Source organism: Physeter macrocephalus, chromosome 14 (assembly GCF_002837175.3).
Source record: "Physeter macrocephalus isolate SW-GA chromosome 14, ASM283717v5, whole genome shotgun sequence".
NCBI classification, from domain to species: domain Eukaryota; kingdom Metazoa; phylum Chordata; class Mammalia; order Artiodactyla; family Physeteridae; genus Physeter; species Physeter macrocephalus.
This window is the reverse complement of record NC_041227.1, coordinates 95,530,708-95,546,013: the sequence shown is the minus strand read 5'-3', so window position 1 is coordinate 95,546,013 and position 15,306 is coordinate 95,530,708. Positions and strand designations below refer to the sequence as shown.

The window sequence follows — 15,306 nt, the reverse complement described above, 5'->3', positions numbered from 1 at the left end:
GCCCGTGCGCAGCAACGAAGACCCAACACAGCCAATAAATTAAATTAAATTAAATTAAATTAAAAAGTCAAAGTTCTAACTTCCCAGAGGATATTTGGAATGAATAAATAGGTCAGTAAATAATTTTTAAAGTTTATTTTAAGTCATTTTCTAAAACTTTTTAAAAATGAATGTCAAGTTAATAACATTTAAGTAGCTATTATTTATGTTTATCTCCAATTAATTTATACTTGGATTGAAATTTTCATTTTTTTTTTAAATTAAGTACTTGGCATTACAAAAACTAAAGATAACTTTGCATTTTATTTAATAAAACATGACTGCCATGCTCTTTTGGCTATAATTTTTTGGGCTAAATAATCCCAAAATATATGGTGTAGCAAACTTCTCTATTTGAACATCTAAGATAAACAATCCTCAGAAACAATGGCTGACAACTGGATCAGAGTGAACTACAACTGTATAAAACCAAAATATTCTACTGACTGAGGGAACTTGGAAAAAGAGATGTATGCCAGGAAGAAAGCTGTTTAAATTATCTTTTAAGTGTGAAGTGGCTAATTTACTATTAAAACCAATAGGTGACAACATGCCACATTTTCATGTGAAATGACATGATGTGACTATAATGGTAACTACACACAGAAAAGTCAAAGAAAACAAGGACTTTTCTGAGGTAGTTACAATGGTCATACATACAGCCACAGAAGCCCACTGCCATGCAAAACAGTGACTGGTTGGCATCTGATCATGTGAGCGACAGCAGCCAAAAAGAATAGAAAATAAGCAGAAGACAAAGCACTACCAATCAATGTCAAGAGTTGCCATGTATAATATTCCTGCTATACATGAATACCAAGAAATGACTTCTACCATCTTCTAATTGTCTTCTAAAATTGGTTCTATATGAGTTTCCAAATTAAGAGTATTAATCTGTGAGAATGCTTATTTGAAAATATCTACTTTTATTAAGCTTAAACAGAGTCAAACTTTAATATCAAAGTGCCTATCATTTTAAATGTTCAAAGCATGTTTAATGAAATATGAAATATTTTAAATATAAACTTTAAATTTTATTTGTAATTTCCTGTGTGCAATATTCAGCCTCCAATGGGCAAAACTGTGCATTAGGAGGAACATTCACTCTAACCCAGGAGTCAGCTTCCCTTACTCACCCCCAAAAGATGAGGAGCTAATCAAAATATTTTGATTCATAAGGAAAAATTAAAGGAAAAAGAAACTAAAAAAAGAAAAAGTGACATTCATTAAGATTTTAACAGCATTTTGTTAGAAAATATCTCTAAGAAAAGTTAAACTCACTGAAATAGTGGAAAACATACATCATTAACTAGTATTGCAACAATACTGCAGTATTCAACATACCACAATACTTACTGAAAAGAAGGTCTCATTTGATTTTCTAAAAAATTCAAAACAGCAAGAATGGGATAAAGACACTGAAAACGCAACTGCAAAAGGTGGAATTCAAAATTCATGATTAATCTTACCGGTGCCATTCGTATCGCTGGGTGCGCTCCACAACCCTGGACTGCTTTATGAAGTGTTTCACCAAACATATTTCGAAGTTCAACTGAGTGACAATATACGGCATCAATCTTAGGCCACCAATCCAATGCAGACTGGAGAAAAACAGAGACCATAAGAAAGGAAAAGTCCAAATTTGCATGAGTTATATGCTCTGGTAATCACTGTAGTTTTATGGTTTATCACTTTGTGAGAAATTTCCTAAGACCATGCAAACACACACTATGATTTCCAAAGTCTTCAAGTAATGTCTTTAATTCAAACACCAAACCATACATCTATTTTAAAATATCACAATGAACATGAAACAAATCGCTCACTACATAAGCGTGAGCATTTGAGACTGTCTTTTCTCACTGATAATCTAGTGAATCTGAAAAACAAAGTTTTTAGAGAGCTAATTCTGTAGGCAATCTTTTTCTTTTTTGTAAGTTTAATGTTTTACACATTTCAAAAACATATGCATATATAGTATATATTTTCCCAAGGCAAGAATGCTATTATCAGTTTTAAAAGAGATTAGTGGTTCAACACAGTGTTGAAGGAATATGTGATAAACCATTACTTATATGCCTACAGACAAACAACAATGATAATTACAACATGAAATTAGTAAATGAGATAAAGCTATTAGTAAACTTATAATCTTAAATTGATATGCAATGATGGCACAATACATGAGAAGACTAATGATAACCACAAAGACAAAATGATCATAGCTAAATATTTTTTAAAAGTAATTATTTTATGTAAATATTTTTCTACAGTTTAACCTGTTTATTTAGTTTTGATTCTAGTTTTTAGTGCCTATTTTATTTGAAAGTGTATCTTTTACTTTTACTTTTAAATGAATTAATTACTATATTATGAAAAATGACAATTATGAAAATCACTAAAACTATTAAGTTTGTCTATCAGTGAATACAAAAATGACTGGATGAATTTTCACTACATATAGAGTATGCAAGGAATAGGATGACTTAAAATACAGGCTTCCAATTTATAATACTCCTGCTATAAGAAATACCTGAAAGAACAATTTGAAACACTAGATAAGGGGATGTGATAGCTTCACATCCTATTCCCAAGTTCCTTCTAATTTGAAACTAAGCTAATTAAATTCTCAACATTTTATTGTTTTAGCCATAACTCTAAGAATATTTAGAGTAGTAACAGGTTATATTACCTAAACCCCAAATTTCTATTTACTGGATAGTATATTATAAAACCAATTTATAAAATACAATCAATACTGAACTCCATTTATGAAAAAACTCCTAAGTTATGAGGGAAGAAATACTTTTATTTGGATAGTATGATTGTTTCTATTTTTCTCTCAAACTCTTACTTTATTTCCTAACAAATGATCAAGTTTTATTAGTTTTGTTATATAATGAATTCCTTAAATGTTAGTCAATTTGGTCACCTGATTTGCACAGAGCAATCAATACACCTTGATTTCCATATATCTACTAATTTATACAGCTTGTGTTAATCAGCTTAAAGTAACAAAGACTGAATAATCACAAAATGCTTTGAGATAAGGGTCCTCCTCACTCTACTGACCCTATAATATCTTGTCAGAAACTGCTGAACTTAAGACATATGCATCCCATGTAACACCCTATCCAAACTACTATGTCATTTTGTTTATTTATTTATTTATTTATTTTTTGTGGTATGCGGGCCTCTCACTGTTGTGGCCTCTCCCGTTGCGGAGCACAGGCCCCGGATGCACAGGCTCAGCGGCCATGGCTCACGGGCCCAGCCGCTCCGCGGCATGTGGGATCTTCCCGGACCAGGGCACGAACCCGTGTCCCCTGCATCAGCAGGCAGACTCTCAACCACTGCGCCACCAGGGAAGCCTACTATGTCATTTTGATGGCTGTTGAAATTGTATCATGGTCCCAGGTATACCCTATTAAATAACTTGATTTTAACTTAAGATTTAGTCATTTTCAAAATTTCTATTTTTCATAATATATAAAATCATTCATTTTAAAGTAAAATTTAAAGATACACTTTCAAATAAAATAGGCACTAAAACCTAGACATCATGTAGCTGGTAAAAATTTCAGTTTTCCAAGCAGTTATTAAATGTGTCCTTTCTGAAACTAGTCAATTAAGGTAGACTTATTCTTTTTTGTCCTTGAAAATTCTAAGTTCATTGCCAAACAAATGGCAATACTTTAATATAAGCAAACCATGTGGCAATTCTTCAAGATTATTTCAATAAATTTCACATGCCTTGGAAATTTCTTCAACCAAACCCTCTCAATAGAATGAGATCATCTCATTCTCAATATGTGAACTATCCATAAGTAAACTACACTAAACTGCCATAAGGAAAAAACAATACTAAGTACTATACCAGCTATAGCATGTTCCACTGATGGGAGAGATATGTGGTTCATATATGTATACATTATTTCTTTAATTGCCCAATTATAACAACATATCTAATCTAACCTAAAGGAAGCATATAAAGATTAAGCACATAACACAGATCTTTTAACTACAATTCATCTCTTATGGCATTCCGTAATAAAAAAGGTGACGGTACTACACGTACCATTTTAGAAACTGATAAAAGCTTAAATTATAATCAAATTCAAATAGTGACTGGATTTTCAGATTTCTTAAGAAGAAACAGTGGACTCTTTTAGACCTAAACACAGTACTTATGAACTGAATATGAGTATGTTTCACGAAAGCAAAACAAAACTGCAAACATCATTACTGCTTCTACATACACCCCCAAAACCACATCAGTAAAACATTGATCTAATTTGAGAATGTGGTAATTTTTAAAAATCTCTGAGCTGGCTGAAAAAGCAAGGAAGAAGAAAACTTATGAGGTGTATTGAAGCAAGAGTCATTTAGAAGGAAATCTTATACTACAAATAAATTTAAGATTAGGAGTCCAAATACCTGAGAAAAATTTTATGTGCTTTTAAGACAGAATATTTCCATAATATCTGCATTGAGATTCTATAATAGTCAATTCCATAAATTAGCATATTTACTTTATACATAGTCCTTTTCCATCAGAAATTACTTCAGATTCAATATCTCTTAGCCTCAAACCAAAGGAAAGAAAAACCCTAACAAGAAACAATTTATCAAACAATCTATTATAATAAAGTACCATTATCTAAGGTCCAACTATAAAAGATATTTTATACACTCAAATTTACGTTCCTTTTCAAGCTAGTCATTAAAAGGTTACTAACACTTAATATTTAAAAAGTTAGTCAATATAGGTTTTTCTTTATAAAAACAGATTTCGTATTTATGTGGCCTCTGATACAGACACACTCCACCTTCACACATGCAGTACTCATTAGAGTACAGAAGGATGCACAACCACTTGACCATATACATTGAGGCATGCATGAAGTACCACTCCAGGCATGCTTTAAACCCACAAAGGAGCAGCTCAGCCACTTACAGCAGTGCCAAGTCCATGCTTGAAAGTGCTCTATATATTCAATTGTAGACAAAAATATTTCACAATTAAAGTAACTAGCCACAGAGTATCAAAAAAGTATACACTTGGGTTTATTAAATACAAGCTTTAAGCATTTATGTAAACCATACACTAATAAATAGAATGTTTTTAGTATTATAAACCAAAGGAGATAAAAGTAATAATATTTTATTTCTGAATTACACATAAACATGAAGGGTAAAAATCACTGCTTTTTTAAATTAATGGCCTTGAAAGTAAACCTTAAGGGTACAATGTCTTAGCTCATTACACCGGCAAAAGCAAAATAAAAATTTTTCTAAGTTTTTAATACAAACATACCTTATCTGCAATATCAGATTCATTAAACTTTCCCTTTTGCAAAAAACTGTAGTTAATGTTACTTCTACCTATAACTGATCCTCAACTGAGAGAGGAATCATTCCCTCAGGCATTTTTAGTTATTCATAGTGTCTGGGGGCAGAGATGGGAGAGGAGGGAAATGGCAAAAAAGGTATTTAATGAAATGAGGACCAGGGATGCTAAATGTCCTACAATGCACAAGGCAGTCCTGCATTGTAAAGATTGTCCTGACCAAAAATGCTACTAGCACCCCACTGAGAAAAACCAAATGTGTCACTACATAGTTTTATTAATAGTTATTATTCCTCTGCAGGAATGGATAAAAGAAAATGTGGCAGCATTTGATATAGTTCAATACATCCAAGGCAAATGAAGGTGAGGAGGATATTTTTAACTGACTAGAGACACTCTTTTAAAATGAAATTTGATTATAAAGAGGACAAATATACCTAAGTTATCAATGATTAAAGTCCTTTTTAAGGGAGGAAAACAGGAAAAAGTTGAACAATTTACACTTACATGTGAATATCTAAAAATGGATAAAAGTGGAGCTATGGTAAATAACACTTGAAAACCTTCGAAATATGATCAGAAGCACAGAATTTTTTAAATCCATGGTCCAAATCTAATACGGTTACTATCTTTGTACTTGATGTACTCACATCAAAGTCGAAGGTTTCACAAGTACCTTTTAATGAGTTTGCTTATTTTGTCTGATATGCTTTTTTTTTTTTTTTTTGTGGTATGCGGGCCTCCCTCTGCTGCGGCCTCTCCCATTGCGGAGCACAGGCTCCGGACGCGCAGGCCCAGCAGCCATGGCTCACGGGCCCAGCCGCTCCGCGGCATGTGGGATCCTCCCAGACCGGGGCGCGAACCCGGTTCCCCTGCATCGGCAGGCGGACGCGCAACCACTGCGCCACCAGGGAAGCCCTGATATGCTTTTGTATCATGTAAACACCTCTAAGTGTTAATGTTTCATTTGTTTAAGGAAGACTAAAAAGTGCAATCAAATATGGTCTCACCATTTTTTAATATACATAATGGGCTACAACATAAATACTGCTACTTTTAACTTAAACAGTAAGGTGACAAGTCAGAATGTATCAAATGCTGGGAAAGGGCTAAGAGTATTAAAATAATATGTGAAGAGCTTTGGGATGAAAATGTTAAATTATATTTTCACTGGCACTGTTCTCAAGGGCTTCTGATCCAAATATCTTTTAAGTTTAATCTTTCCAAAGGATCCTATTAACTCCACCTTCCTCAATAAGGGCCCTGAGGTCAAGATTAAATATGAAAAATACAATTGTATATCAGTTATTAGATAGAATCATGTGTGAGAAATCTTCCTATATCATACATCTAAATTCAAAATCTCTTGTAAACCAAAAACGTCTTTCTTAAAAAGAAATAAAAAAGGAGTAAAGAAAAAAAAATTTTAAGTAATTTAGCAATACCTTTTGGACTTACATTGGTGATGATTCGATGGAGTGAATTTACCAGCACATAGTGAAATGTAGAAGGGGAATTCTGAGCCAGGCAGATCTACAGAGGAAAGAAAAAAAGTGATTATTACTTCTATGAGAAAAATATATAGTAATATATATGAGGACAAAAGGAACAACAAAAAGAAAGGTTTTTAAAAAATAGAATAAATTTTTAAGGTCTTGAAATTAACTTTAACATATAGTAATGAGCAATACTGATAAAGGTGTAATCTATTCATTTTTCTACTCTTTTCACATTGAAAAGGATCAACAGCATCAGTAAACACAATTGGATCAAAATCAATGCTCTCACCTTAAAGTGTTGGTTGTTGTGAGGGCTTATACGAAAGCAAGAAACAAGGCAGTCAATCATTAGATCCACATCTGCAGGCTGACTGCCTCTTGAGAATGGTTTACTTGGATTAAAAAGCAGGTTCTATGAAAATCCCAATAGAAAACAAAAGCCTTTAAACAGTTATGCAGTATTTTTTCTACTAGTATTTAATAATAACACATCATCCACACAGATGGCAGTAACATTTAGTTCCCAGACAAAACACAAAGCACTAATATTGTGGTTCACCAGTCTGACAAAATTCTTACTATACCATATATGGTTCCTTTCAGGCCCAAATTTCTACATTATTTTAAACCCAAGTCTGAATATTTATGCTAATTTAAGAAAACGGGTTCATTCTGTGTTTTCTTCATATTCTAACCACTTTATGTAGCCAGAGGAACAGTAACAAAAGCAGGTCCTAAGAACTTAATAAAAGAAGACTCAGAACTTCTGTGTTGCAATGATCTTTGACAGTGATCTAGTATTCTATTTATACTACAAGTTTATTCTTCATTTAACGTTTTTTAAGTTTGTATAAGAGAAACAATAAGCGTGTTACCTTAAGATCAACCACCATGGACTGAACTAGTAAGAAGATGACAGAGTTATCTTCCCAATTGATGTAGGTACTTGCTTTACACAGTTTGACACAGGCGATTGCAGCACTTTCAGTCAGCTGCCTGCTTCCTCCGTGGCCAGCAAGTGCTTTTCGTAGACTGTCCAGAAACAACTTCTACAAAATTCAAATATAGCAATTAGATAATATGTGAAGTTTCTCAGATTTCAGACTTACTTAATAAAGTAGCAAATTAGCCTCTAAAAATTATACTCTAGAAATATATAATTGATATATTGATATTTGTGGTTTTAAATTTCATAATTTAAGTAGCTGTCATCATTTAAATGTTTCTTGAATCCAAAAAAAGGAACCTGTTCTTCCCTTTCTTTGTTGAATTATTAAAGGAACATGAGAAAACATCCTTCCCAAACAATGTAGTTGACTTCCCAACCCTGAATTTAGCTGATCAAATTCTCTTTTTTATATTATCTTTAATTTCTAAATATTATACTTTCTTGGTTACTGTCTATCTCAAATTGTTCCATCTTTATCTAAAACTCCAGGCTATATTCAAGTTTCAGCCTTCTAACTAAGGATATATCTAAGGCTGTTCTATTGCTCTAAATTCCATACCTCATAGAAAGTTATGCATTCTTGTGATCTCAAGCCCTCTCTACAGCTCATTAACAAATTTCTCCCTTTGGCCTTACTCCTAACTGAAAATAATACATCTATACTTACACACATTCTCAAATATAACATGCCAAAAGCTAAACTCACACAACAACAGCAGAATATACATTCTTCTCAAACACACAAGCAACAATTTCCAGGATGGACCATATGTTAGGCCACAAGTCTTAATAAATTTAAAGAGATTAAAATAATATACATAATCTTTCTGATCACAATGAAATGAAACTAGAAATCAACAGCAGAAGGAAAACTGGAAAATTCACAAATGTGTAAAAATTAAACAACACCCTTGGTCAAAGAAAAAAATCACAAAGAAACTTAGAAAATATCTTGAGACAAATCAAAGTAAAAATACAACATACCAAAAATGAAAGAAAACGGTGCTAAGAAGAAAATTTATAGCTGGAAACTCTTACATTAAAAAAGAAGAAAGTTCTCAAATCAATATGAAATAGAGAATAGAAAAACAGGGGAAAAAATCAACAAAATCAAAAGTTGGCTCTTTGCAAAGGTCAAGAAATTTACAAACCTTTAGCTAGATTAAGAAAAAAAGAAGACTCAAATTACTAAAGATCAGAATTGAAAATGAGGACATTACTGTTTTTACAGAAATAAAGATTATTACACTATGAAAAATTATACACCAACAAACAGGATAATCCAGACAAATGGGAAAATTCCTAGAAACACACAATCTACCAAAACTGACTCACTAAGAAACAGAAAATCTAAATAGAACTATAACTAGCAAGGAGATGAAATCAAAAATAAAAAACCTCCCTACAAAGAAAAAGCCCAGGATCAGATGGCTTCACTGGTGAACACTCTATCAAGTATTTAAAGAAGAATTAACACCGGTCCTTCTCAAACACTTCCAGAAAATTAAAGGAGAAGGAACACTTCCTAACTCATCCCATGAGGCTAGCAATACTCTAATATGAAGGCCAGACAAAAACACTGCAAGAAAACTATGGACGAATTTCCCTTAAGAACAGCTATGAAAGAATCCTCAACATGAATTAGCAAACCACATCCAGCAGTATAGTAAAAGGATTATATACCATGACCAAGTGGGATTTATTCCTAGAGGACATGAATGGTTCAACAACAAAATCAATCAACGTAATACATCACATAAATAAAATGAAGGGAAAGAAATCATCACCACTGATGCAGAAAAAGCATGTGGCAAAATTCAACACCCTCCCATGACAGAAACACTGAATAAGCTTCCTCAACATGATAAAAGCTATATATGAACAACCCATAGCTAACATCATACTTAATGGTGAACAACTGAAAGCTATTGGTCTAATATTAGGAACAAGATATGGATGCCTGCTTTTGCCACTTCTATTAAACATACTAGTGGAAGTTCTACGCAGAACAATTAGAAAAAGAAAAGGAAATGAGAAAAGAAAAAGAAATAAAAATCATCCAAACTGGAAAGGAAGAAGTTATCTCTGTTCTCAGATGACACGATCTATATGTAGAAAACCTTAAAGATAACACACAAAAAGTCTGTTAGAGCTAATAAACAAATTCAGCAAAGTTGTAGGATACAAAATCAACACACAAAATTCAACTGCATTTCTATACACCAGCAATGAACAATTTAAAAAGGAAATTAAGAAAACAAATCCACTTATGAAAGCACCAAAAAGAATAAAATACTTAGGAATTAACTTAACCAAAGAGATGAAAGACTTGTACAATGAAAGCTATAAAACAGTGCTGAAAGAAACCAAAGAAGATATAAATGGAAGCACATCCCACATTCATGGATTGGAAACTTAACACTGTTAAGATGGCAATACTATCCAAAGCACTCTACAGATTCAATGTAGTCTTTATCAAAACCCCAATAGTGTTTTTTGCAGAAACAGAAAAACCCATCCAAAAATTCATACGGTATTTCAAAGGAAGCCAAAAACCCAAAACAATCTTGAAAAAGAAGAACAAAGTTGGAAGACTCAAACTTCCTGATTTCAAAACTTACTACAGGGCTTCCCTGGTGGCGCAGTGGTTGAGGGTCCGCCTGCCGATGCAGGGGACACAGGTTCGTGCCCCAGTTCGGGAAGATCCCACATGCCGCGGAGTGGCTGGGCCCGTGAGCCATGGCTGCTGAGCCTGCACGTCCGGAGCCTGTGCTCCGCAACGGGAGAGGCCACAACAGTGAGAGGCCCGCATACCGCCAAAAAAAAAAAAAAACGAAACAAACAAACAAACAAAAAAACTTACTACAAAGCTACAGTAATCAAAACTCTGTGATACTGGTATAAAGACAGACATATAGACCACTGGAATAGAACAGAAAGTGCAGAAAGATATCCTCGAATATACGATCAAATTCAGTGGAGAAAGTACAGTTTTTTTCAACAAAGAGAGCTGGAAAAACTGGATGTCCACATGTAAAAGAATGAAGTCAGATCCTTCCCTTACTCTATATACAAAAATGAACTCAAAATGGATCAAAGATCTAAACAACTAAAGCTATAAAATCCTATAAGAAAACATATAAGACAACCTTTTTTTTTTTTTTTTTTTTTTGCGGTACACAGGCCTCTCACTGTTGTGGCCTCTCCCGTTGTGGAGCACAGGCTCCAGACGTGCAGGCTCAGCAGCCATGGCCCATGGGCCCAGCCGCTCCGTGGCATGTGGGATCTTCCCGGACCGGGGCACGAACCCGTGTCCCCTGCATCAGCAGGAAGACTCTCAACCACTGCGCCACCAGGGAAGCCCTAAGACAATCTTTACAACACCGAATTTGGCAATGATTTCTTGATATGATACCAGAAAAAGCACAAGCAACAAAAAATAAACTGGATTTCATCAAAATTAAAAAACTTTTGTGTATCAAAGGACATTACTGAGAAGGTGAAATGACAACCCACAGAATGAAAATATTTGCAAATGATATATCTGAAAAGGGATTAATATCCACAATATTTTAAAAACTCCTACAACTCAACAACCACACAAAAACACTTGAGTGTACTCAACACCACTGAACTGTACACTTAAAAACAGTTAAAAGGGTAAATATTTTGCTACTTCACCACAACATAAATAAGTAAATAAAAATTTAGAAGCTAAACTCATATTTCCTCTGAACCAACTCCCACTTTGGACTTCCCTTTGATCAGTCTCAAACACTATTCTGCATATCTCACCTCTAACCCTAATCTTTAGACTTTTCCTAATTGCCTAAAGAATAGTTTAAACCCAAACTGACTCACAATGTCTTCCAGATTACTCACATCTGCTCTTCATCTTCACTTCTTGTAACTGCCTGTGTGAACCTTCCACTCTCTAGCTAACTTTTCTGAACATACCTTCAACATTTTTATATCCATTTTCTTGATTACCCTGGCTTGAATAACACTCACTTTCTTTCTCTAATCTAAATTCCTTTATTTCAAGTTCAACTAAGGTTCCACACCTCTTCCATAAAACTTTCCTAACTATCCAAGCTTCATCTGAATTCTTACAGCACATATAGCCTGTATTATTATCCTAGTAAACAGGTACTCTTGGATAAATAACTTTTTATCCATAAAGGAATAACAGGGACTTCCCTGGTGGTGCAGTGGTTAAGAATCCACCTGCCAATGCAGGGGACACAGGTTCGATCCCTGGTCCGGGAAGATCTCACATGCCGCGGAGCAACTAAGCCTGTGAGCCACAACTACTGAGCCCACGTACGCCTAGAGCCAGTGCTCCGCAACAAGAGAAGCCACCGCAATGAGAACCCCGCACATCGCAATGAAGAGCAGACCCCACTCGCTGCAACTAGAGAAAGCCCACACACAGCAACAAAGACCCAACACAGCCAAATATATTAATTAATTAATTAATTAATTAATTTTTTAAAAAACAAATAACTGGGAATTCTAGGGAGACAGCAGTCTTAAGCCATCCTTGACTGCCGATCTCTCCTCTAGCTCCTTTATTCCTTGGTTCCCCTGTTCACCTCTTGTTCCTGGAGATATAGCCGTATTTCTCAGCCTCTCTTGCAGTTAAATGTGGCTATATGACTGAGTTCAACTAATGAAATGTGAATGAAAGAGACACATGCTATTTAAGGGCTTGACCCATAAAAATCCTCAGCATGCTTTTTTTCTATGTTATCTTTTTTCCTCTGGCTCGCAGAATGGAAACAACTCCCATAGAAGCCATGTATGGAAAATGGCAGTCGTTGCTGGCCAAGGTCCTAAGAAACCACAAAGAGGAGGACTGTCCTGCAGAGCTACTCAGTTCAGCTGCTCAATACTATTTCATTAAGTATGATAAAGTTCTATTTGGTTGAGCTGTTATACTACCTACCTTAATACAGTAAGATAGTAATACAACTAAAAATAATAATAAAATTTAGAAACTGAAAAATAGAACTGCTTTCCATACATAGTTTGCAGTCTATGATTGGTGTAAATGAAAGCCTGATCCGAACTGTTTAGGGTTCTATTTGTTTGTTGTTTGTTGCCTTGCTTGCTTTATAATAAAGCACTACGCATGATTACCAAAGCCTGGAAGGAGTTCTGCCACGCTGCCAAAGTCAACTGGCTACCTGTGGGAGCCCAGACAGCTAAACCAAGCATTTCTCACAGCATACTAACTCAAGTCACCTACGGGGTAGTTCTAAGAGTAGTATTAAAGATTTGCATTAAATTCTGTGTCCTACTAAAATTATACACATTCTACTCTGATGACCATGAAACACCTTTTTAAACAAACAGGTACCACAATTAAATTTTTTTTATCACAAAAAACTAACAATTTGGAAACTATAAAACATTCCTCTAAGTCAAATATGGCATCATTAAGTAAGAGAAATTAGAAATTGGAAATTACTAAAATTGTGGAAACTTCATCTGAAAACCAAGACTGCTGCTAAAAAGTAAAATCCAAAGCCTTACAGATACTTCTAAAATTTTTTTAAAAATTGCAAATAAATGAACTAAACCATTACCTCAAAAAATAAATGTTAGAAAATATAAAGTCAAAATGCCAGGTTTTGGGCTTCCCTGGTGGTACAGTGGTTAAGAATCTGCCTGCCAATGCAGGGGACATGGGTTTGAGCCCTGCTCCAGGAAGATCCCACATGCCATGGAGCAACTCAGCCCGTGTGCCACAACTACTGAAGCCCGCGCACCTAGAGCCCACGCTCTGCAACAAGAGAAGCCACTGCAATGAGAAGCTCACGCATCACAACGAAGAGTAGCTCCCCGCTCACCACAACTAAAGAAGGCCCACGCACAGCAATGAAGACGCAATGCAGCCAAAAAAAACAAACAAACAGCAGCCAGGTTTTAAAGACCAATAGAATAGATAAACCCTAGTAAACATGAATGAGGAAACATGAGACATATTAGAAATGAGGAAAGAGTTATAAACATGGATATTGAGGAAAATAATTAGAAGAGAATATATAAATATTATAAATAAACACTGTGTCTATATATTTCTATATTATAAATAAAATATGTAGATATAGATATACATAACTCCTTGCTGATAAAACTGAAAAATATTTTCCTAGCAAAGAATAAACTGTCAAAAGTAATCTTAAAAGAGACAAAACTTCCTCAAAAAATTAAAAATAGAATTTACATACAATCCAACCATACCACTTCTGTGTATATATACAAAAGAATTGAAAGCAGGACCTCAAAGAGATATCTGTATACCCATGTTCACAGCAGTACTATTTGTAATAGCTAAAAGGTGGAAGCAACCCAAAAGTCCAGGGACAAATGAAATTGGATAAACAAAATACAGTATATACATTCAATGGAATATTACTCAGCCTTAAAGAAAGGAAATTCTGACAAATGTTACAAGGTGGAAGAACCTTGAGGACATTATGCTAAGTGAAATAAGCCAGCCACAAAAAGAGAAACACTCTATATTCCACTTATATGAGGTATCTAGAGTAGTCAAATTCATTGAGACAGAAAGTAGAATGGTGGCTGTCAGGGGCTAGCGGGAGGGGAATATGGGGAGTTACTGTTTCATAAAAAAATGAACAATGGTTCTTAAACTTTAGTGTGCACCACAATCACTTAGAGGGTTTGCTAAAAACAGGTTGCTAGCTGTACCCCACCCCTAGAGCTTCTGTTTCAGCAGACCTAGAGTGGGGATCTAACAATTTGCATTTCTAACAAGTTTCCAGGTGATGCCGACGCTGCTGCTCTTAAGACCACACTCTGAGAAGCACTGAACTGGATCTTGATCTCAACCTCTCTGTTTCATAAAAATTTTTTAAAGTAGACTAGAAGGATATATACCAACCCTTGACAGTGGCTGTTCCCAGGGAAAAAGGAAAGAAAATGGAATTAGTGGAATCAAAGGGGACTTGAGCTTTATCTGGAATTAAAGGAGAATTTATGCAACTATTATTTATTCAATTTTTAAAAACATATGTAAAATAGAAAAAAGATTAGCAATATATCATAATGTTAATTTGAATATGGGTCATTGTTATATTCGTTGTACACTTCAAATATTTCTGCTAAAAAAGATAATATAGTCAAAAGAAATGATGGTCTGGAAAAAATATTTACAATCAACTGAAAATAATGGATTACTGCTCCTAACAAACAGAAAGTCCCATTAAGCTCTACCTACCAACAGTCTCTCCCATCAGGAAACTTACACAAGCCTCTTAGATAGCCTTATCCACCAGAGGGCAGACAGCAGAAGCAAGAAGAACTACAGTCCTGCAGCCTGTGGAACAAAAACCACATTCACAGTAATATAAACAATATGAAAAGACAGAGGGCTATATACCAGATGAAGGAACAAGATAAAACCCCAGAAAAACAGCTAAATGAAGTGGAGATAGGCA

At 34.6% G+C, this 15,306-nt stretch overlaps 1 protein-coding gene across 7 annotated transcripts in view; it reads right to left on the bottom strand.

Moving 5' to 3' along the window:
* NF1 (neurofibromin 1) overlaps window positions 1-15,306 on the bottom strand; it is a 276,759-nt gene that overhangs the window by 165,113 nt on the left and 96,340 nt on the right. For 4 of the 7 annotated variants that reach the window (XM_028498988.2, XM_028498995.2, XM_028498997.2 and 1 more), the window contains 5 exons: window positions 7,764-7,937; window positions 7,178-7,300; window positions 6,848-6,922; window positions 4,997-5,026; window positions 1,509-1,640 (listed from right to left, as the gene is read on the bottom strand). In XM_028498988.2, the coding sequence (XP_028354789.1) occupies window positions 1,509-1,640; window positions 4,997-5,026; window positions 6,848-6,922; window positions 7,178-7,300; window positions 7,764-7,937 (534 nt within the window). The remainder of the gene's footprint in view (window positions 1-1,508; window positions 1,641-4,996; window positions 5,027-6,847; window positions 6,923-7,177; window positions 7,301-7,763; window positions 7,938-15,306) is intronic. The other 3 variants (XM_024127724.3, XM_024127726.3, XM_024127722.3) reach the window with 1 other exon arrangement.